At 37.8% G+C, this 24,042-nt stretch overlaps 1 protein-coding gene across 3 annotated transcripts in view; it reads left to right on the top strand.

Annotated features, from left to right (window-relative positions):
* SLC25A12 (solute carrier family 25 member 12) overlaps positions 1-24,042 on the top strand; it is a 207,796-nt gene that overhangs the window by 104,870 nt on the left and 78,884 nt on the right. For all 3 annotated transcript variants that reach the window (XM_019838262.3, XM_019838261.3, XM_011285309.4), the window contains 2 exons: positions 497-550; positions 20,482-20,624. In XM_019838262.3, coding sequence (XP_019693821.1) covers positions 497-550; positions 20,482-20,624 — 197 coding nt within the window. The remainder of the gene's footprint in view (positions 1-496; positions 551-20,481; positions 20,625-24,042) is intronic.

The raw sequence follows: 24,042 nt of genomic DNA, 5'->3' as shown, positions 1-24,042 counted from the left end.
TTGGAAATGTAGCAGCTTTCGTATTTTAGGTTGGGTGGCGAAAGACAGGGGCGCAGTGATAATTATATTCTGGATTGCTTTCCATGGGGGAGAAAAGCTGCTAGGCCAGGCGATTGATTTGGGTGTTTTAACTTTTCTGTTGCCCTGTTCTTCCTGGCCTTTTGATTTGGAGGTGGGTGGTTGCTATTGTGTTGCTAGTGGATGTGGAATAAAATAAGAGATTGATCCTCACTGACTTCCATTTCCAGTCCAGAGGAAATCTGGTAGATTTGCTGTATATTAAGCTCTTCACACCTGTACTTCCACTCTGTAGCCATAGATCTCCAATTTGACAGGTGTTATCAGTGTTAATACTTTTGGTTTGTTTTAAACGAAATGCCCCTATAAAAGATAAGAGCATTGATTTGTTAGCATTTGTGAACTCTAATCTGAAGAGATGATATGGTCTCTAGTAAAGCATTAACTGGTTTTTTCTTTTTTCTTTTTTTCCTTACAGGTGCAAACAACCAAGCGAGGTGATCCTCATGAGTTAAGAAACATATTCCTCCAGGTAAATTGGCTTGTGTGGCACCTTTTTTTATTGAGAAAAAAAAGTGTAAGCTTAATGGTTCTCAGGCCTTAACTTTCAGGAATGTTCTGTTTTCATTTATTCTGTTTTTTCCCCTGTTTATTCTTAAAAACATGGGTAGACAATGTAGTTTGTAATTCTCTTATTTTGTTAAGGTGTGAATACACATTTTCCTTTTTATTAAGGTTTGATAAAATATTTTCCTCAAAATTTTGTTTTTTAACATGACTTAAAGTATGTGAAAGGAGACTAAAAACAATTTCCAGCTTCCCTTAAGCACTATGATCAAAATATAACTTCAAAACATATCGACACTCTTCTGTAATTACTATGTATGGTGATTAATATTCTTTCTTTCTTGAAAGTTGCAAGTTTATAGTTTTCCTGTTTATAAGCATTTATGTAATTTGTTAGCGAGATAAGAATATTGATAATGTGTGTGTCTTTTCTCCCTCTGCTTATTTATATTCATAGATAGCCTTTTGGGGTTTTATTATAAAATATTACTGTCTGCAATTCTTGCAAAGATCTACCTTCTAAGTTTTTAAGATCAGTGACTTGGCTGTAGACTTAAAACAAGTTGGCTTAGTTTTTTGTTTTGCTTTCTTTTCTTAAATTTCAGAAGTTGACCTCATGCAGGAAGTTGTACTTAAATAGATGAAAAGGGAGACAAGCTAAGGTGTTCGATTAAGTATTGTGTTTTTCTGTGAAATCTTCTTTTGAAAACTTTCTGTTCTGGACCTGGGTTCTTATATAGAAACTTTGACCTTGGGCAGGTCCCTGCTGGGTATTTGTTTCCTCTGTAAAATGAGAGGTGATCTCCAAGGTTCCTTCCAACTCCAAAAGTGTATGATTCTATATTAGGAACAGATTCTAACATATGCTCATCAGCCTGGACTAGATGACATTTTTATCTGAGACATGGATTGCTTAAGCTATTGTTGGGGAAGAGGCTGCATAGATGACCATACCATGTGTAACTCATGAAAAAAAATTAGCTAAAATTGGAATCTTAGATTTTATAAAATCTGATAAAGGGAAGGATCATTTCCAGAACATAAGTAATTATAATAGAAATAGTCTGTTTCTGGCTTGAAACCTTTATTCCTCACAAGTGTTCTTAAAAATAGTGTAAAATATGTCAGTATTAACCACACCATGATTATACTTAGTTATTTTGTGAGATGTTCATGTGATACAGTTAATTTTATTTTCTATATTAAGTAGGCATGGAAGAAATCAGTTGAAATGGTTCATGATGTAGTGCAAAGAGCACTGACCTAGGTGTCAGGAACACTGGGTTCAGTTCCCGCTCCTGCCTCATTTTGATTGTTGGATCTGTAGCTATCTGTCTGGCCTTTCTGGGCTTCACCTTCTCATGTGGAACTCAGTGGGATGTTGGGAAATGGGAATTGAGGTCCTTTCAGCTTTAAAAATCCTATGGAAAAAAAATCTGTGCTTCTGCATGGGTTTGGTTTTTTGGGAGAGGGAGGATAAGAATACAAGGAAAGAACTGGGAGTATCTATGCTTAGCTTTTTGACAATTTTAAAATCTTATCATTTTTAAAAAATATTTTATTTTTGGGGCGCCTGGGTGGCGCAGTCGGTTAAGCATCCGACTTCAGCTAGGTCACGATCTCGCGGTTGTGAGTTCGAGCCCCACGTCGGGCTCTGAGCCATCAGCCCAGAGCCCGTAGCCTGTTTCCGATTCTGTGTCTCCCTCTCTCTCTGCCCCTCCCCCGTTCATGCTCTGTCTCTCTCTGTCCCAAAAATAAATAAACGTTGAAAAAAAATTAAAAAAAAATTTTATTTTTAAGTAATGTTTACACTCGACCTACAACCCCAAAATCAGGAGTTTCATGCTCTACCGACCGGGCCAGCCAGGTGCCCCCTATCATTATCTTTTTGCACATTATTATTTTGATGATGCCCTTGTTTTATTTTTATATTGAAAAATTGTGGAATTAATAACAGTGCATTTAGTACTAGTTATAAAGCACTGACCCAAGAATTAATTGATAGATAAGACATCACAGATACTTACCTTCACCAGCTAGAAAGGTAGAATATAGTTAGTTGAATCTATTTGAGGACAGTTACTAAGTAACATATTAAATTTTTTTATTCCTGTTTTGAGTACTTCAAACTGTAGCTACTTGAAGCTATAGGACACTGTTTAGGAGCAGTTTTATTTTAGAAGCATATGGTTTATTAATATTTTAGAGAAAATAGGCAAAAAAATATATACTAACTACAGTATTTCGTTAGCATTTAACATATCAGCCCAAGAAATATTTACTAAGGACTATTTGCTGTGTGCCATGTGTGCACTTGTATTTAGTTTAGCAGTAGGCATCAGTTGAATAATCGAAGGAGAGGACTAAGCCAAGATTTGGATGGTAATTGACATGTGACTAGCTCCTTTCTCAACCCATTCCACCTCTAACAGATTGCAGTTGAGGGAGTCAAGAATAATGAAGTCAGATACATAGCCTCTGGTAGAGCAATTGGCTTGCCTGGATAAAAGTGGCTGTAATAATAATGACAGTGGCTAACATTTATTGATCATTCACCGGTGTCCTGGGCATTGGCCTAGTGCTTTAAGGGTATTACATTAATTTTCATAACAACCTTAGGAGGTAGGGTTAGAGTCCCCGTTAAATAGATGAAGTTAAATGACTTGGTTAATGTCATTTAGTTCTTAAGTGGTGGAGGCTGGAGTCCAATCAAACTGCAGAACCTGTATTCTTAACCCTTACACTAAATCACTTGTGGGGGGGTCTCTAAGTGGGGGGGGGGGTGGGTAATTTTTTGAAAGCTAGAAGTACATGAGGTGCTAATGGCAGCTGTGTTTGTTAAGTTAAAGGAAAAAATCTGGTTACTTAGGTAATGAAAAAAAAAAGTGCCTTTGCACCGTAACTACCTAGAACATTTGGCCAATGAGTTTGGATTTGAAACAGTAGGGATGCACTATGGGTTTCTGAGTGGGCAAATTGAAGCGGTAAATTCTGACATCTCTTTGTGTATGTTGGATAAAGTGTGGAGAGGTTGGAAGTAGGTAGGGCGATCAGCTAAGAGGCTATTGAAATAATACATGTGGGAGATAATGACCTGGAGTGTCTGATGGCTGGGGAAATGGGAAGGAATAAGAATACCAGGGACTTTGTAAGGGATGAATCTATTGAATTTGGTATTAAATATAGAAGTAAAGGAAGAAGTAGTGAATCTGGATGGATGTTAATTGATAAGGCATCTATTTTGGGAATTATTGGTGGGGGAGAGAAGTTTAAGTTTCATTGTTAAATAAGTATGTCCTAATATGTTAAATCCGACAAGAGTGGAGAGATACAAATTTGTACAGGTGGTAGATAAATCCTTGTGGTTAGGAGTTTAAATATAAAAGAACCAGGACCAGGAATAAGGGACTGATTTATAAGTGATATCCATAATTAAAGTGGAAAGAAGGAGGAGGAGAACGAGGGAGAGTTGTCCTATGGGAGTTTAAAGTAGTTTCAAAAAAAAGGATATGGTCAAAGATTAAAATTATTCTGTTATTAGTATAATTTGATTTTGGTAGGATTTGGGGGTTACTTGAGTTCTGGATCAGTGAGATATTTAAAGACTACAGAGAGATTTAATTTTGAATTTTGGAATACAACTGAAAGCTGTTTTTTGTAAATTTAGATCTGTGGCATTAACTGTCTAAATTCACAAATACTCATTTGTTTTTGTAAACAGGAAAATACTTCTCTTTGAAAATGCTGATATATATATGTTTAAAAGTATGTGAAAAGGGCTTTAGAAAAGTGAAGCATTATTATTTTGAGTATAGGGACATAGGTTTATTTTTTCTGTGTTCATTGCTTCTCAAATTTTGATGACCTATATTTTCTATTAGTTAAAAAAAAGGAGCAATAATATTCACTAGGATTCTGCTGTTTCCAGCTTCCTACAAGTTCATAAAGTTGGAGCACAACAAATGAATTCTTATGTGTTAGACTGTGCTGTAATTTACAACCAGTTGTCAAGCTAAGATTTTACTATTACTACCCTTACAACTGTCATTTCGTGATTTCTCTCTTCTTTTACCTCTCACCCACACACTATCATTGACCTGATTTTGCTACATCAGAAATATACAGTAGCAAAAGGAGACAAGAGAAGCAATGAAGAGGGAGGTAAGGTGAGGATAACAGGACTGTCACAGGCTGATTGTTATAAACGTGAGGAACCTCAAAACGAGAAGTTAGTCTATGCTATGTGGCAAAGTAGGTTTATCAAAAACTGTTATAAGTGAATGATTTGTCAAGATCTCTCTTTTTTTTTTTTTTTTTTTGGTTGGTAGACTTTTTGTTGTTTGCTAATCAATGTATTGTATGGTAAAAGCAACACATGTTAAGACTGTATCATTATATATGTTAGACCAAAAATATACTGCAGTGTAGAATTCAAGTATTATTTTGAACCTGTTCTTTTTCTCATTATCACCCAATGTAACAATGATTATCATATCCCATGTAAAAATTATGAAAATGCGTTTTCTGTGTTATTTTATTTTTTAAAGTTTATTTATTTTGAGAGAGAGAGAAACAGTGGGGGAAGGACAGAGAGGAGGGGAACAGAGGATCTGATGAGGGTTCTGTGCTAACAGCAGAGGTAGGGCTTGAACCCACAAACCATGAGATCATGACCTGAGCCTAAGTTGGATGCTTAACTGACTGAGCCACCCAGGCACCCCTGTGTTGTTTATTTTATAGAATAAACGGAAGAAGGTGCTGCTAACGTAAAGCAAAGAGTGATTCTTCCTTAGTGTTTTTATGATAATGTATTCATTTTTAATTGAAAGAAATATCCTTTTTTATTAAAATAATTTTTAATGTTTATTTATTTTTGAGAGACAGAGACAGAGCATGAGTAGGGGAAGGAAGAGAGAGAGAGGGAGACACAAAATATGACGCAGTCTCCAGGCTCTGAGCTGTCAGCACAGAGCCTGACACGGGACTCGAACCCAGGAACCACGAGATCATGACCTGAGCCGAAAGTCAAATGCTTAACCGACTGAGCCACCCAGGCACCCCAAAAGAAATATTCTTTTACTCAATAAATATTTGTTTACATATTACATATGTATGTATTTTTGGCAATAACCTGGGGCTCAGAAGGGAATTAATTAAGCGGGAGACCCTTCTGCCTTGTTGGAATATGCATTAGGGCTATGTTTTCCTTTTTTTTCTTTTTAAGTTTATTTTGTAGAGGGAGAGAGAGTGTGTGTGTTCATAGGGAAGGGGCAGAGAGAGAGAGAGAATCCCAAGTGGGATTTGAACTCATGAGTGGGGCTTGAATTCATGAACTGAGATCATGACCTGAGCTGAAGTTGGACACTTAACTGAGCCACCCAGATGCCTTTCTTTCTTTCTTTCTTTCTTTCTTTCTTTCTTTCTTTCTTTCTTTCTTTCTTTCTTTCTTTCTTTCTTTCTTTCTTTCTTTCTTTCTTTCTTTCTTTCTTTCTTTCTTTCTTTCTTTCTTTCTTTCTTTCTTTCTTTCTTTCTTTCTTTCTTTCTTTCTTTCTTTCTTTCAAGTTTATTTATTTATTTTGAGAGAGAAAGAGGGGAGGGGCAGAGAGAGGAGAGAGAATCCCCACCAGACTTCACACTGTCACTGAGGAGCCCAATGCGGGGCTTGAACTCAGGAACTAGGAGATCACAACCTGAGCCAAAATTAAGGGTCATACACTTAACTGACTGAGTTACCCATGTGCCCCAGGGCTATGTTTTCAAAAGGATGGAATGTGTATCACAAATGATAACATCGACTGAGGCCCGGTGTGGAGAAAAAAGGTGCTTTCATGGGGTATTTGTGGAAACAAAGACTCTTTGGAAAGCAATCTGGCAATAGTTTAAAACAAAGATACCGTTTGAATAAACAATCCTACTTTGGGGATATTTAACCCAGAAAAATAAAAATACTCATAAAAATATATATGTACAAGGTTGTTAGTTGTAACACTCAATTGTTCCTTGAGGGAAGAAAAAGTAGGAAAAAGAAAAGAGAAACAAATGTTATCAGAGAGGAGTGATAGAAAAACTATGGAAAAACCATTCCATGGAAAATTATGCAAAACTAAAAAGAATGAGGCCTATTTCAGCTGATTTAGAGATTTCCAATGTACTATTAAGTGGGATAAGATGTAAAGAAGTGTCTATAGCATGACTCTAGTTTTCTGTAAGCCGCTTCATATATGTTGTATGTATATTTACACATATACATTTATAGAAGAATTAGAGGAAAGTAAAAATAAAGCCTTAATGTGTATGTATTAGATTTTGATCAAGTGAATAATTTAAAAAGTAAGAATAGGGGCGCCTGGGTGGCTCAGTCGGTTGAGCATCTGACTTCGGCTCAGGTCATGATCTCACAGCTCGTGGGTTTGAGGCCTGCATAGGACTCTGTGCTGACAGCTCAGAGCCTGGAGCCTGCTTCAGATTCTGTGTCTCCCTCTCTCTCTCTCTCTCTCTTTCTGCCCCTCCCCCACTGGTGTGCTCTCTCTTGCGCGTGCTCTCTCTCTCTCTCTCTCTCTCTCTCTCTCAAAAATAAACATTAAAAAAATTAAAAAAAAGTAAGAATTTAGAAATTTCAGAATCTGAAGTTAAAAGAGGACTTCCCAGAATAAATTGGGTTGAATAAAGCCAATGAGAGTCTATGAGACACACAGAAGGGGATCTAAAGTTTTCTTATCTAAACTGTTAAGTGTTTTCGCCACTTTTTTAGAATTTAGGAATTGAAGACGATAGCCTTTATCTTTGGTATATTAGTATTTGCAATAAACTGTATAAAGTTTTCATTAAAAAAAAAAAAAAGTGACAGGGCACCTGGCTGGCTCAGTTGGTTAAGCATTTACTTTGGCTCAGGTGATGATCTCATGGTTGGTGACTTCAAGCCCCACGTCAGGCTCTGTGCTGACAGCTCAGAGCCTGGAGCCTGCTTCAGATTCTATGTCTCCCTCTCTCTCTGCCCCTCCCCTGCTCTGTCTCTGAGACAGAGACACTCTGTCTCTCTGTCTCAAAAACAAATAAACATAAAAAAAAAAAGTGTTAGGCATTAAGGGCATACTAGCACCATAATGAGACTTTATCCTTGAGTCTGATACAAGGATTGAAAAGTAATTGAAAAGATGAGAAAATTAGTGTTATTAAATGTCATGTTATGTTCCACTACCAATCATATTTTTAATTGCCTACCATGTGCCAGGCATTGTGCTTGGTTCTACCTTTATAGAGTTGAGATAGAGGAGTTCAGTGAAAGTAACTCATTCTGGGTGGGGCTGAGACAGTAGCAAAGCCCACACATTTAAAAAAACAAAACAAAACAAACTTCAGAAGGTGACAAGTCTAATAAGAAAACAAACAGAATGATGGAAAAGGCCATCACTTTTCAAGAAAGTGGTCAGTAAAGACCCCTGAGAAGGTGGGACTAGAGATGAGACTATAAAGTGGGTAGAGAATTCCAGAGGGCTCACATGTGTAAAGGCTTAGATGTGGATAAGGGCTTGGTATGTTTGACAAACAGAAAGGAGGCCAGTGTGTCCGAAGCATCAGTAAGTGAGGGAGTGAATGGCCAGTGAGAGATGAGACTGAAGGAGAGCCATATCAAGCAGGGCCTTGTTTGTAGGCCTCAGGGAAGAGTTTGGATTTTTTTCAAAGATTGTTGTGGAGACCACCAAAGGTCTTTCACCTTGGAAGTGGAATAATTGACATTAAAAAAATTTTTAATGTTTGTTTATTTTGGGGAGAGAGAAAGGGAGAGGGAGGAAGAAAGAAAGAAAATGAGCTGGGAAGAGGCAGAGAGAGTGAGAGACAGAGGATCCCAAGCAGGCTCTATGCCAAAAGCAGAGAGCCTGATGTGGGACCTGAACTCACAAACCCAACCGTGAGATCATGACCTGAGCCACCCAGCCGCCCCTCAATTTACGTTAAAAAAAATTTTTTTTAATGTTTATTCATTTTTGAGAGAGAGCGTGTGAGCGGGGGAGGAGGAGGAGAGAGAGGGAGACACAGAATCCAAAGCAGGCTCCAGGCTTCGAGCTGTCAGCACAGAGTCCAATGTAGGGTTCGAACCCATGAACCGTGAGATTATGACCTGAGCCAAAGTCGGACACCCAACCGACTGAGCCATCTAGGCGCCCCTCAATTTACATTTCAAATAGATCATATTGAAATAGATCATATTGAAATGTAAACTTTCGGGGCACCTGAGTAGCTCAGCTGGTTAAACGTCTGATTCTTGATTTCAGCTCAGGTCATGATCTCACAGTCGTGAGTTCAAGCCCCATTCTCAGGCTCTGTGCTGTGCCAAACCTGCTTGAGATGGTCTCCTTTCTCTGTCTCTCTCCTTCTCCCCTGCTCACGCATGCACTCTCTCTCAAAATAAATAAATAAACTTAAAAAAAAAAATGTTAACTTCCTTACATGTTTCTATGCTTTCTTATGGATGACTGCTTTAATTAGACTGTGATTCTTCCAATTTAATTTCTTTCTGTCCATAGGGTTCTTAGAACATCTTGAGTGGGGCCTCAGCTGACTCTTTTTCATCCAGGAGGCAGCAGAGTGTAGCTTGAGCCTGCAAGAGCTTTGTAGTCTGATCTGGATTTGAGTCCTTACTGGATGCCTTTTTCCTCTAGGACCTTAGGTATTTATACCAGTAAGTTTCCTTACCTAAGAAGGGATTATTACACCTAGCACATAGGGATGCTATAACAATTAAATGAGGTAATTTGTAAATGATGCCTGACAAATGGAGCTTAGTTCCTTGGTCCCTTTTTTTCCTTCTAAGATGGGATGAGGACTTTCTTTCGTGAATAAGATCTGAGTCCCTTATCTTTCCCAGCTAACTGTGCCGGACCTATAAAGTGACTAAAATATTAATATGTGTTTATGATTATGTACATATAATCAGCTAATTACTCATATTGTTGAGACATATACCTGAAGATATTTACAAATCTCCACATTCAGAAATAAGAATAAGAAGTAATTTCTCTCAAGTTTGTAGGTTCTGAGAAGGGGTATAGCCATGGTCTAAGATAGACTGTGGATGATATGTGGATGATAACAGTTTTCTTTGGAACCTTCAACTGCTCAATCTGGATCAGAGAAGGACTAATAGTCCAACTGTAAGCTCTGAAATACCAAGACACAGATCTGAAAGAAAGACTTATAATTCATTCTTTATGTGTATAACTCAAAAAAAAAAATCATTTCCCCCTTATGTCCAGCTCTCTTTTACTTAATAATACTGAAGTTTCTAAAGCATCATTCACCGAAATCAGTTCTATGGCCACTATTAGGCTTTTAGAATTGTGCTCTTGCTTACTTACTGAGTCACTATTATGTCTCAGGCACTATTTTAAGTATTTTATATAAATCATTTATAGTCAGTCCTCAAAACAACTCTAAAAGGTAGGAACCATTAACATTCTCATTTTACACTTGATCTTAGCCAAAAAGGCCGAGAAGCGATTAACATTCTCATTTTATAGGTGAAGAAACTGAGCCCTAGAAAGGTTAGGTAACTTGCTCAAGGTTATACAGTAAATAGAAGAGACTTGCTTTATATGTTTCAATGCAACTTGCCTTTCTAAGTTAATTTTGTTTGGGAGATACAGGTATGTTAGTATATATAGAATCACCTCATTATTTTTCTGTATCCTTTTAAAAAACCTTTTTAATTATGGAAAAATTTAAGCCTATATAAAGTTAGAGAAGATAGTATAATGAATTACCATATATCTGTCACTCAGCTTCATCAGCTCTTTTGGCTAATCTTGCTTCCTCGATATTAACAGCTGCACTGGATTATTTTGAAGCAATTCCCAGACATTGTATCACTGCATATATGAATACTTTAGTATCTCGAAAAGCTACTGAATGATGACTTGATACTTGACGACTCTGAAAACCATCAAATCATAATTTGATTATTTCATGTAAAAATATTCCTTAATGTGGATTTCCATTCAGTGTTGAAGTTTCCCTGATGGTTTCATTTTTTTGAGTTGCTTTATTAAAATCATGATCCAAGACGTGTTCATACATTACATTTGGTTGCCCTTTCTCTTAAATCTTCTAATATTTTCCACTCCTTACCAGGAAAAAGGTCCTTCTTTCTCTGTGACAAAAATCTTGGTATTTAATTAAGGCTTACCAACCTTAAAGCATTGTGTCCCCCTAGGAGCTGCACCTTGATTGTCAAAGACATGATTTGCCCAGGCTTATAAATATATATGCTCCTTGTATGTTCCCATGGTTACTTAGACCAAGAGATTGAAGTATTTATTTTAAGAACAATGTGAATTAATTATTCAACTTAATCTGCCCTGAGAATCATTCTAGTTTCAGTTATTGAGTTCTCTGGGGTCATTATTTTATTTCCAAGGTTTTTGGAAACTTTGAGGGGAAAATTGTTTTGGTATACATAGTTTATTATAGTAGCTTCAGTTGATTTCAGTGATTAATAAAGAGCTTATACCTCTCTGCTCTGTTAGGAATTACATTGTTTAGTCGCTGACAATAGGATTTGATATAATGGAAGGTAAAAATACATATATTAAAGCAAAAAGAAAAATAAGCACATAATATTTCATGGAGGCAAACTGAGTTAGAAAGGCAGACTTCTGAGAACCTTTTTTGCAAAATCCAATAGAAGGTTTTGTTTCTAGTGTATCTGAAATACGTGACTAAGAGTGCTAGTTAAAATTAGATGCATAAAATTGCCTTTTCCTAATGCGTGTGTAGTTGATTTTAGTAAATATCGGAAAAAATTTGCATCACTAATTAAAATCTTTAAAAAAGTGGCCATATGTGTTAGAATTATTTTTTCTTATTAGAATATTAATTTATAACAGATAAATTCCACATTGTACTATTGTAACAGGGTTTGTTGTGGTCTGCTCATTATGCAGAGTGCTTGTGTAGTGAAAGGGCATACGTTCCTGGTTCCTGACTAAATTTGGTTTCTGTTAGGAGTAAGAGCCATGTAAGTGAAGGACAGCAAGAGGATTAGCTTCAGAAGCTCAGCTCTTCCATTGTTCCTATAATTCACTTTTCTGTATGGGAAATGCTTTACATGATCTCTGTAGTTACTGAACTTTGTGGCATTGTCATGTGAGAGTTACTGAAATTGGAAGGATGTTAAGATCTGAAAATGTCAGTTCATCTCAGTTGGAACAAAGTCTTGGAGCAGCAGTGTGTTTTGACTCCTATTACAGCCACATGTTGGATGAGCAGAGATGAAGCTGGCTAGACCAGTTAGGACTGATTTGGTAAACCCAACAACAGTGGGAGCCAACCCCAAGGAAACCTTGGTTTGGAGAAAGATGAGGAGGTAGAACATTAACTCCTTCATGTTTGGGCAAAAGCAGAATAATTAAATAAGCAAGGAGGGAAATTTGGATCCTTTGCTTTTCTGTGTTTCTAAGCATTTTAGAGTAACTACAGTATTTCATTATGTTTTATTAGTTTTACAATTTCCAAGAACTTTGGTGTTCAGGATCTCATTTTTTCCTTATGTCAAGACCGTTAATGTTTCTATATCTTCTTATTAGAGAAGAGACTCAGAGAAGACTCAAGAAATCACAACTAGTTAATGGCACAGGGATTAGAATTTGTTTTTAGACCCGGGTTTCAGTGTCCAGCATGCCACCGTCTCTGAGTTATTTGGGGTAGGAACTCTGTTTTTGTGATCTTTGCATCCCTGGTATCAGGTATAATGTCCAGCACACGACTGGTACTTAATAAATGTTTTTAAGTGAAAGCGAAATTACCTGGAAGATTTGATAATAGCAGATTTTTGGCTTAAAAAGTAATGCTTCTAAATATATTACTTGGTTTTGGTGTGCATACTTAAAAAGAAAATCCTTGATCTTGATACACTGTGTACTTTTTAAAAAGTAACCAGCCTTCTAGTTACAGGAGATCAGAATTTTTCTTTATAACCTCTGGAAAATCTTCTGGACATATAAAATATCAAAAGATCTGTTTTTGAACTTAAATCATTTAAACAGGTAATTTGCATCATTTAGACTATTTGGTTTTTTTACTCATTCGTGTGATTAAATTTTAAGTTAATCTTCTTTTTTCCCCTTGTACTCGATAGAAATCTAGGGTTGTGTGAAAACTCTTTGTAAAGTCTGCTTTACAGGTAACCTGCTATATGGGTTAAAGTTTGGCAAATTGTAAAGGAATTACTACTCTCCAACTTACTCCAGTCAAGTGAGACCTTAATATGTTGATCTGTTGGCTGGATAGGCAAAACATTTGGAGATAACATGATCTCATTTGGAGCTAGAGGTAGTTCTGTGTAAGTGCAATAGTGTAATTATATATATCTGTATGTGAAACCCTGCCATCTTTTATCAGCAATCAATGTATAAAGATTCTGATCTTTCGTCGAGATCCATTTCATTTCTCAAGCTTCATAATGTCAAGACTTTTTCAAGCACATGTGAGCTATACTCAATGTAAACTTAAATATTTCTGGAAATGTCAAAGCTATGTGTACTTTTACATTCAAATACTTGAGTTGGATTTGGAAAGTTTCATCAAGAAAATAAATCACCTATTTTTGTTTGGAGACTGTCAGCTACTTCTTGTCAGTGTCTTTCGTGTGTCCTTGACTTCCTGCCCAAGAGAGATTTACAACTGCTTAAGAGACATCTTTGAAATGGCAAATGATTAACTCTAAAGTTATTTGGAGTATGGATATAATATTTGGTTAATTTCATTTAAAGTCATTTTTGTTCCTCCTTTGAAATGACAGGAACAAAATGGAAATATTATGAAACTATTAAGTTGACATATTAGGTTTTTAGAATAATTTAGCATGGGAGACCCAAAACTTTGTTTTAATTTTCTTTTTATTCTTTTTAGTATAAACATGCAAGTCATTTTGGTTAGCAGAAGGAGAAGGTCTCAATATGGCCACCTAATCTTTTCTGATTTCTAGCCTTCTGTGTTACTGTAGGCCATGTTTACTTCATTTAAAACATTATTGTCCAGCAATTAAAATAAGCATTGAAAGTAATGAAACTATTTAAATGAGTCATTCTTATTTTAAAATATACTTTTTGTTTAAATAAATCACCTGTTTTTGAGGTATCTGCTTTGCTTTGTTAACATAATACCTACAGTGTTTTAGCATCTTGACTGACTGTGGGTAGATTCTAGTTTCTGTTCTACACTCCCTCTTCTGTCTGTTCAGGCAACAGACTCATTGACATTGCCAAGTAATTGTCTGTAATTTAATGAGTTAATTAGTTAACTGTCTCCTGGAGAAGTCAAGTACTGACTCCTTATGGATGAGAAGACTTTTTTTCCCCTCTGAGCTATATACTTTATCTTTCAGTTAAAATCAAGTTAAAATAGAGTAGGAGAGTTGGGGAAAACATTAGCAAAATACCTCAGGGTAATTGATTCTTTGGCATCATTTATAACCCCAGATACTGGCAAAGCCTGTTCCAGTACTTGTCAACAAAAGCATTTGTTTTCCTTGTTGGCTGCTGTGCTAGTGGTTTGTGCTAAGGCTATTTCCTGATAGTTTTATTTCCTGATAGTTTTAAAGTCAAGATTGTTGTGAAATCCTGGTGATTCTGTAGGTACAGTTTACTCTGTGTGTGTGTGTGTGTGTGTGTGTGTGTGTGTGTTCTGTGTGTATAGTGTGTGTGTGTGTGTGTGTGTGTGTGTGTGTGTTCTGTGTGTATAGTGGTGGTAGTCCTGGCAGTCAAATTCAGGTATTAGTATTAGATATTAGGCACCTATGTGGCAAAAATAAATGGAGAATTAGTTGCTGCATTTTGTTAATACTAACTGAAATGTTTTCATATTCTCTCTTTTGAGAATTGGCATCTGATTCAGAAAGCAAGCAGCAAAAAGTTGTGAAGAGAACAAAGATCTCCATAGCCCATCTCTAGTGTTTTTTTTAATTTTGCATTTTGTGTTTTGCTCTTCCTTCTTTTAAATTTCTCATAAGAGTCAGGCCAGGATTTTTTGACAAAAGATGTGAGCATTCTTATAGTTCTTTATATATGATATGCATGTGTGTGTGTGTGTGTGTGTGTGTGTGTGTGTGTGTGTGTAGCTGAATTGCTTTTCAACAAGACTGAAATTGAAAAAAGTAAGATCTACAGAACAATGTTAATTAATAATTATGTTATCATTTGTGTAAAAAAGAGAAATGGGTAAGAGTATGCACATTTGCATGTGTATACATTAGCATGTATATGCATATATTTCATATATGTATAATCATTTATGCATAAAACATCTCTGGAAGGACAGACAAGAAATTGATTGCTTCTGGGGCGCTTGGGTGGCTCAGTTGGTTGAGAGTCTGACTTTGGCTCACGTCATGATCTCTTGGTTTGTAGGTTCAAGCCCTGCATCGAGCTCCCTGCTATCAGCACAGAGCCTGCTTCAGATCCTCTGTCCCCCTTACTCTGCCCCTCCCCAACTTGGGTGCGCTTACGCTCTCTCTCAAAAATAAACATTAAAAAAAAAAAAAAATCCAGAAATTGATTGCCTTTGGAGGGAGACAGAGAGAGAATCTTAAGTCAGGACCCTGACTAGGGCTCAATTTCCACGACTCTGGGATCATGACCTGGGCCAAAACCAAGAGTCAGGCACTCCACGGACTGAACCACCCAAGTGCCCCTGAATTTTTAAAAAAATGTTTATCTATTTTGAAAGAGAGAGACAGCGGGGAAGGGGCAGAGAGGGAGAGATAGAGAATCCTAAGCAGGCTCCACACTGTCAGTGCAGAGCCCAGCACAGGGGCTGAACTCACAAACCATAAGATGATGACCTGAGCCGAAACGAAGAGTCAGATGCTTAACTGACTGAGCTACCTACCTAGGTGCCCCAATGTACTTTTTGAATTTTGAATGGTATGACTGTAACACTATTAAAATCATCTTTAAAAAGTCATTAACAAGGGGTGAAAGTACCCATTGTTTTTTCATTTGCACTCCTACCACCTTGGTTCAGGTCTCATCCTCTTTCACCTGGATCTTCAGTAGCTGACACTTGGTCTCCCTGCCCCCAGTCATTTTCTGTCTTCTCCAAATCATCTTTTACATTGCCACAAGAGAGAGCACAGGTCAGATCATGTCTCTGTCATCCTCTAAAACTTTTAGTGGCATCCCATTACCCACAGAATGGAGTTCAGACTGTTCAACTTAGCATTCAAAGTCTTCCATCATTTGATCTCAAACTGCCTTTGTCTTTTCCATTTCAACTTCTACATCTTTGCTTTGTTGTTGTTGTTGTTTTTGTTTTTTAGTTTATTTATTTTTAGAGAGAGCATGAGCAGAGGAGGGGCAGAGAGAGAGGGAGAGAGAGAATCTCAAGCAGGCTCTGTGTTGTCAGCAAGGAGCCTGATGCTGGGCTCAGTCTCATGAACCACGGGATTATGACCAGAGCTGAAATCAAGATTGGGATGCGTAACTGACTGAGCCACCCAGGCGCCCCTGCTTCATATCTTTGTATGCCCTCTCTTTATTAACATTTGTGTCTCCAACTAGTTCTCTCCCTCCAAAAAAGAGAGAATAATTTATTTTAACATCTCTGTATTCACATTTTTTTAAAACCTTGTAGACCCTTTCTGTCTGTTGCAGTTAAAATCAAATTTTACTTTCAAGGCCTATTCTGAACATACTCTCTCTTTCCTACTGCAGCCCCATTCCACCTGTCCTTAGAACGAGCCACTCCTTTTTGGATCCTATAGTACATTTCTCATACCATTGTTTGGCACTCATAATCTAGTGAGTTTTTGACTTGTCAGTGGCTTTAAATTCTATTTTTAGACTTCCTTGTGTTGATTCCTCTTTCCAGTTGCAGTAGTCTTCCTGACATTGTGCCTTTCCCCACTCCTGCCTGTTCTTAACTTTGTGGTTTTCTGATCTTGGTAAAACATGTAAGATTATGAAGGATATTGAGGAACACAGAATAGAAGAAGTAGTCGAATAATTGGTAGAATCCATTCACTATTAGTATTAATACCATACAGTTTATTTTTTCTTTATCCTATATTTGCATACTTATTGTTTTGAAATGTCAAAGATCATTTAGTCTTAATTTTATAGATGTGTGATATATGTAGAAGCCTGGGAGGAGAATGGAGTTGTTGAGCCAGGACTTAAACTTAGGACCATTTCAGCAATGACTTTTATAGAATGTAAAGTGAACATGACTTTATCTTGGGGTGATATTTGTTAGGTGCTTTTGGGTAGTACAAGTTAGTAAAAATATGTCTACCTGTGTGCAGGCTGATCAAGCATTTGCTATGATAGCCTCTGTGGGGTTTTCTAGAATATGACAGAGGAAACATTTTTTAATTTAATTCTCCTCTTGTTGAAAGAGCTGGTTGCTTGGTTTAGTCAGATTCACAAATGAGAACATTTGAAATGCTTAACCAAAAAGCAAACCAACAGTCCTTTTCTGTGATCCTTCCCATCCTTGTCTTATTTCCTAGAAGCAACCACTTCTTTTTTTTTTTATGAATATAATTTATTGTCAAATTGGCTTACATACAACACCCAGTGCTCATTCCAACAAGTGCCCTCCTCAATGCCCATCATCTACTTTCACCTCTCCCCCACCCTCCCATCCACCCTCAGTTTGTTCTCTGTATTTGTGTCTCTTGTGGTTCTCCTCCCTCCCTCTCTGTTTGTAACTATTTTTTTCCCATTCCCTTCCCCCATGGTCTTCTGTTAAGTTTTTCAAGATCCACATATGAGTGAAAACATGATATCTGTCTTTCTCTGACTGACTTATTTCACTCAGCATAATACCTTCCAGTTCTACCCACATTGCTGCAAATAGTACGATTTCATTCTTTCTCATCGCCAAGTAGTCGTCCATTGTATATATAAACCACATCTTCTTTATCCATTCATCAGTTGACGGACAATTAGGCTCTTTCCATAATTTGGCTATTGTTGAAAGCGCTGCTATAAACATTGGGGTACACATGCCCCTATGCATTAGCACTCCTGTATCCCTTGGGTAAATTCCTAGTAGTGCTATTGCTGGGTCATAGGGTAGTTCTATTTTTAATTTTTTGAGGAACCTCGACACTGTTTTCCAGAGCAGCTGTACCAGTTTGCATTCCCACCACCAGTGCAAGAGGATTCCCATTTCTCCACATCCTTGCCAGCATCGGTAGTTTCCTGAGTTTTTCATTTTAGCCACTCTGACTGGTGTGAGGTGGTATCTCAATGTGGTTTTGATTTGTATTTCTCTGATGATGATTGACGTTGAGCATCTTTTCATGTGTTTGTTGGCCATCTGGATGTCTTCTTTGGAAAAGTGTCTATTCATCTCTTCTGCCCATTTCTTCACTGGATTATTTGTCTTTTGGGTATTGAGTTTGATAAGTTCTTTATAGATTTTGGATACTAGCCCTTTATCTGATACAGAAGCAACCACTTCTAACTCTTAACTATTTATTTGGTATTTCCCTTCATATTTCTATACTGCTATTTCTAGATATTATTGGCTTTCTATGAGAGTAGTTGAGGACTTCCTTACACTACTTCCTCCTCCATTCTTCTTCCTCCATTCCTCTCAGTATGTTTATCATTGTTATTAAATTAATATCTGGTATCTATATTATTATGACCGTGAATACTGTTTATTTGAGCCAAGTCATGCGTTTCCTGTTTTTATACAACAAAAATGCTTTTTCGTAATTTACTTTCTGATAGAGTTAAAAATTATCTAACTTTTCATTTACTTAGCAACTTGTGTACCTCATACAAATTCATTAATTTAACAAATATTTACTGAGTGCTGGGGCACCTGGGTGGCTCAGTCAGTTAAGCATCTGACTCTTGATTTCGGCTCAGGTCATGAGGTCAAGCCATGGCTTGGGCTCCGTGCTGTGCAGGGAGCCTGCTTGGGATTCCCTCTTTCCTCTCTCTGCCTCTCTCTCTGTGTCTCTCTTTTTTTCTCTCACTCTCTCTCTCTCAAAAGAAAAAAAAAAAGGTTTGCCAAGTGCCTACTGTGTGCCAAGCATTGTTATTGGTGTTGGGATACATCAGTGACCAAACTAGACAAAGATTCCTTCCTTTGTTGGGAGATAGACAGTAAACATAATAAGTAAAATACATAGTGTGTTAGAAAGTGATAGCTGCCGAGGGGGGGGGGATGGCAATGTAAGGGGGATTGGGAATATAGGTGCAGGCATGAGTTATAATACTAAATAGGGTGATAAGAATAGATCTCATTGAGAAGGTGACATTTGAACAAAGGTTCATACTCCTCCCAATGTTATTTTTCGTTTAGCCAAATGCCTTGGATAAGCATTCCGTTTTTCCCAGTGGCTTTCCTTCCTGGAGCCCTTCGTTTGCTCCCTGCCAGGACTATGTACTCTAGAGGCCTGCAGCACAATTGTTGTCTTGGGATTTCTCTTGGCCACTTTTCTGGATTGGGTCATCTGATTTTTGTATCCCACTTGGTTCATGCCTTCATTTTGTTGGAGCAGATTCTCCTATAGCTTCCTGAGGAGGCACATGGCAAGAGAAAAAAGTATTGAGAACATGGATATCTCAAAGTACTTTTAACCTACCCTTATAATTAATTGATTCAAAGTTTGGCTCAGTTTAGAATTCTAGGCTGCAAATCATTTATCTTAGAATTTTCAAGGCCTTACTGCATTGTCTTCAAGCTTCAGTGTTTCTGTTGAGGAAGCATTGGTGCCCGTGATTCATAATTCTCTATAAGTGACCTTTTTTCTCTCTGAAAACTTGTAGGATTTTCTCTTTATACTGGTGTTCTGTAATTTTATGATGATGGGCCATGGCCTGGTGTAGGTTTTTGTTTGTTTTACTGTGTTGTGCTTGGCACTTAGCCCTTGTATTCTTCAATTCTGGGAAATTTTCTGATGTTACTACTTTGATAGTTGACTGAAGTAGCTAAATTGATCAGCTGCAACCCGAAGAGGAGAGCTTTGGTTGTGTTTGATCATGCCATAGTGCGTAAAACCCTTAAAATAGTGAGGTCTTTATTTGACAGGCAGATTCTACTATTTTATTTTTAAAAATTAATGACCTAAAAGCAGAATATTTTTGTTTCTTTTCTCCAGCTACTGGAACGTAGAACAAATACCTGTGATGGAAGGTCTTGTGTGTTTGTCATGCTTTTCTCATTCGTTTTATTTTTAAGGTTTGGCAGCCTGTGTTCTCCTGCTGCTCCCCACTCTTGTAGGTGGGAAGCCTCTGGGAGTCTACATGTGTCACCTTCTCACTCTCAGGTCTTAGTCACCTTAGCTGCCCTTTCACCTTTCTTCATCTTTCTCGTATTTCGTCTCTTACATATTATATGTTTAGTTGAAATAAAAGTCACATGAGACAAAATTCTCCATTTTAACCATTTAAGAGTATACTGCAGTGTTTTTTTTTTTCAGTATATTTACAGTGTGCCGCCATTGCCACCATCTAATTCCAGGACATGGTCGCTGCCCCCAAGATAAACCCCATATATGTTAAAGCAGTTACTCTCATTTGCCCTCCTCCCAGTTCCTGGCACCTGTGCCTCTGCTGTTTGTCACTGTGGGTTTGCCTCTTGTGGACATTTCATGTAAATGTGGTCATACGATCTGTGGCCTCTTGCCTTTGGCTTCTTTAACTTGTAATGTTTTCAAGGTTTATCCATGTTGTGGCATGTGTCAGCACTTTGCCAGTGTTCTTAAATCTGGCTCTGAGTGTTTGTTTTTCACTGTCCAGAGGAAAATGCACTATCCTGCATTTATTATCTTTATTTTGATTTTGATACTGTCCTTTATATACCTTTTCACAAAATGTTTTTGGCTACAATATGATGTTGAATAATTTTAATTTTAAGTATACATTATTTATTTTTTAGTATGCCAGTACTGAGGTTGATGGAGAGCATTACATGACCCCAGAAGACTTTGTCCAGCGCTATCTTGGACTGTATAATGATCCAAATAGTAATCCGAAGGTCGTGCAGCTCTTGGCAGGAGTAGCCGATCAAACCAAGGATGGGTAAGAACCTTTATACATTTTTTGAAAATGAATGTTCTGCAATATCTTACCAAAAAATAGGAACACCCTAAGTTTACCTATGACCACCTGGAATTTTAATATTAATAAACCATTATCTTTTCTTAGAAGTTTATAAGAAGTATTACTTGCTGCCATTATCAAGGATTGGGCAAAACTAGCATTTGTTTCTTGGTTTTTTTTTGGAAGTAAACTATATATGGAGAACCATATTTTGTATTGAATAATCTGAACAGAATGGTTTTCTTTCATTCATTCAACAAACATTGAGTACCTACTATGTTTTCTAATGTTCTAAGGACTGGAATTACATCAGCGAGTAAAGTGATAAATGCAAAAGCAATACAAAAATTTAAAAGTAAATTATAGCATGTTAGGTTAGAAGTGCTATGAAGAAGAATGAATCAGGGAAGAACTTAGTAGTATTTATTAATTTATCTGTCTACTCATTTATTTGACAAACATTTATTGAACAACCACCATTAGCCAGGCACTGTTGGGCTTTAGTAATACAAACATAAATAAAATGGGGTTCTATAAGGGAAGGGAAGCAAAAATAATATAAAAACAGGGAGGGGGACAAAACATAAGAGACTCTTAAATATGGAGAACAAACAGAGGGTTACTAGAGGGGTTGTGAGAGGGGGTATGGGCTAAATGGGTAAGGGGCATTAAGGAATCTATCCCTGAAATCATTGTTATACTATATGCTAACTAACTTGGATACAAATTAAAAAAATAAATTTAAAAAAATGGGGTTCTTGGCCTTAAGAAGAAACTCATGGCCTAGTGAGAAGAAGGATGAGTGAACAAAGAAAAGAATACTTTGGGTATAAGATGCTGTAATAGAAGTATATGAAAGATACAAAGGACACCCAAGAAGGCATAGTTAACTCTGTTTTGGGTGGTCAGGACAGCATCATAGAAGAGATACTTGAGTGAAATCTGGCAAGATGAACGGGAAGTTGCTGGTGGTTGGATAAGCTGGGAGAATTCCAGGAAAGGGAATAGCAGTGGTGTGTGTGTGTGTCTTGGGGAGTGACATTGAAGAGGTTGTGTTACATGTACCTTGGTGTGGCTGTGGTTTTGCCTTGTTACTCTTGGAATTGTGGTTGAAGTGGAACTGGGGACCGTCTGTGCTAAGCTTTGACTGTATCCTGTAGGCTCGTGACTTAGTCTTGGAGGTATTTTTAGCCTGGCAGTGTATGGGTGTGTGCAGTCACAGAAATAGCAAGGTGCATCTTACTAGAGTGTCACTTTACTCAAGGGGAAAAAGCACACCGTTTTTTTTTTTTTTTAATTTTTTTTTTTTCAATGTTTATTTATTTTTGGGACAGAGAGAGACAGAGCATGAACGGGGGAGGGGCAGAGAGAGAGGGAGACACAGAATCGGAAACAGGCTCCAGGCTCTGAGCCATCAGCCCAGAGCCTGACGCGGGGCTCGAACTCACGGACTGCGAGATCGTGACCTGGCTGAAGTCGGACGCTTAACCGACTGCGCCACCCAGGCGCCCCAAGCACACCGTTTTTAAGTTAAGATCAAATATGACTGTATTATAGAACAAATGGAGTATTCTTATGAATTATAAAGAAAATTTTTTCTTGCTTTGTGAGTTCCAAGCTACATCCTCAGGCCTTCAAAGGCCCAGGTTCTTTCTCCTACCTGTAGAGGTAGTTGTGTGAAAAACTAGGCAATGAGGAGTTGTTAAAAGTTATTTTCCATAGGGTGCCTGGGTGGCTCAGTTGGTGATCCCAGGGTTGTGGGATCGAGCCCTGCAACAGGCTCCATGCTGGGTGTGGAGCCTGCTTGGGATTCTCTCTCCCTCTGCGCCTCTCCCCGACTCATGCTCCCTCTCTCTAAAATTAAAAAAAAAAAAAAGATACTACTGCAGATATGATGAGATTTTTAAAAAATGGTAGGTTGAAATAGGGCAAGATTTGCATGCAATGAAATACGTTTAGGAGACTATTATAAACTAGAGACTATATTGTAAACTAGGAGACTATAGTTAAACTAGAAATGTTGATATCTAAGTTCTTTGAAACTAGGGTTAGTATTCATATTTTCCCACAAAATCTAGTATAGTGCATGAAATTTGAATATTTTATATCTTAGATAAAGATTTTATGTAATTTGTCAGTGGTAGATGTTGGGGAACTTGCATACATTTCGTGATTAGTCTTTTAAAAAGTCAAATCAGGGGTGCCCAGATGGCTCAGTCCGTTAAGCATCTAACTTTGGCTCAGGTCACCATCCCACGGTTTGTGAGTTGGAGCCCTATGTCAGGCTCTCTGCTGTCAGCGCAGAGCCTGCTTTGGATCCCCTGTCCCCTTCCCTTTTTGCCCCTTCCCCGATTGTGCGCGTGCACACTCTCTCAAAATAAATAAACTTAAAAAAAAAAAAAGTCAAAACTAGGTTCCCAACGGTTTGGTGGCAGCATTGCAGACGCAGATCTTTGTGGAGACCCTGATGGGCAAGACCATCTCCCTCGAGGTTGAGCCCAGTGACACTAGTGAGAATGTCAAAGCCAAAGTCCAAGCCAAGGAGGGCATCTCGCCTGACCAGCAGTGTCTGATTTTTGCTGGCAAACAGCTGGAAGATGGCTGCACTTCATTAGACTACAATACCCAGAAAGAGTCCACCCTATACTTGGTGCTTTGCCTGCGGGTGGCGTCATTCAGCCTTCCCTCTGCCAGCTGGCCCAGAAATACAACTGCGACAGGATGATCTGCCACAAGTGTTGCATCCCTGTGCAGTTAACTGCCGCAAGAAGTGTGGCCACACCAACAACCCACGCCCTAAGAAGGTCAAATAAGGCCTGTCTACCGGCTCTTCCTTTACTCGCAGGGATGCCTTCTGCCCAAGACCCAGGGCCCTGGGACTTCAATAAAGTGTCCCTTTCATTGAAAAAAAAAAGTGAAATCAGCTGATAAGCTATGATAAACCACTTAGTCATTGGATTTCTTAACAGTCATTAGACAGTAATGCATATGAAAATTATTTTTAATCAGAATTCGTTCTTCAAAATTATTAAAGGTAACATATATATTTAGCTCTTTTAAAAACTAGGATGGTATTTGTTGTCATTAATTTGGCCTGAGACCTGCTTTCAGAGTACCCATATCTTCTCAGATGCTTCTTTTGTGACCATTTTTGCTCATCTTTCTCAGTGTGTTTGTTTTGAAGCTTCATGTGGTTCTCCCAGACTCCGTTGCATTGTTGATGTGGTTGAATGGAATCAAGGGTTTAAGTTGCCAGAGTAGAATAGATCAAAGATGGGTTTTGGCTAGGAAAGTATCTGATAATGTTAATAGTGTTCACTTAAAGACAAATCTATTTCTCTTTGTAAAAGGTAAATCTTTCCTATTTCAGATTTTAAAAACTTCTTAAGCTTCCTTT

This window comes from Felis catus, chromosome C1 (assembly GCF_018350175.1).
Source record: "Felis catus isolate Fca126 chromosome C1, F.catus_Fca126_mat1.0, whole genome shotgun sequence".
NCBI classification, from domain to species: Eukaryota; Metazoa; Chordata; class Mammalia; order Carnivora; family Felidae; genus Felis; species Felis catus.
The sequence above is the reverse complement of the archived record's forward strand: the minus strand, read 5'-3'. Positions and strand labels throughout refer to the sequence as shown.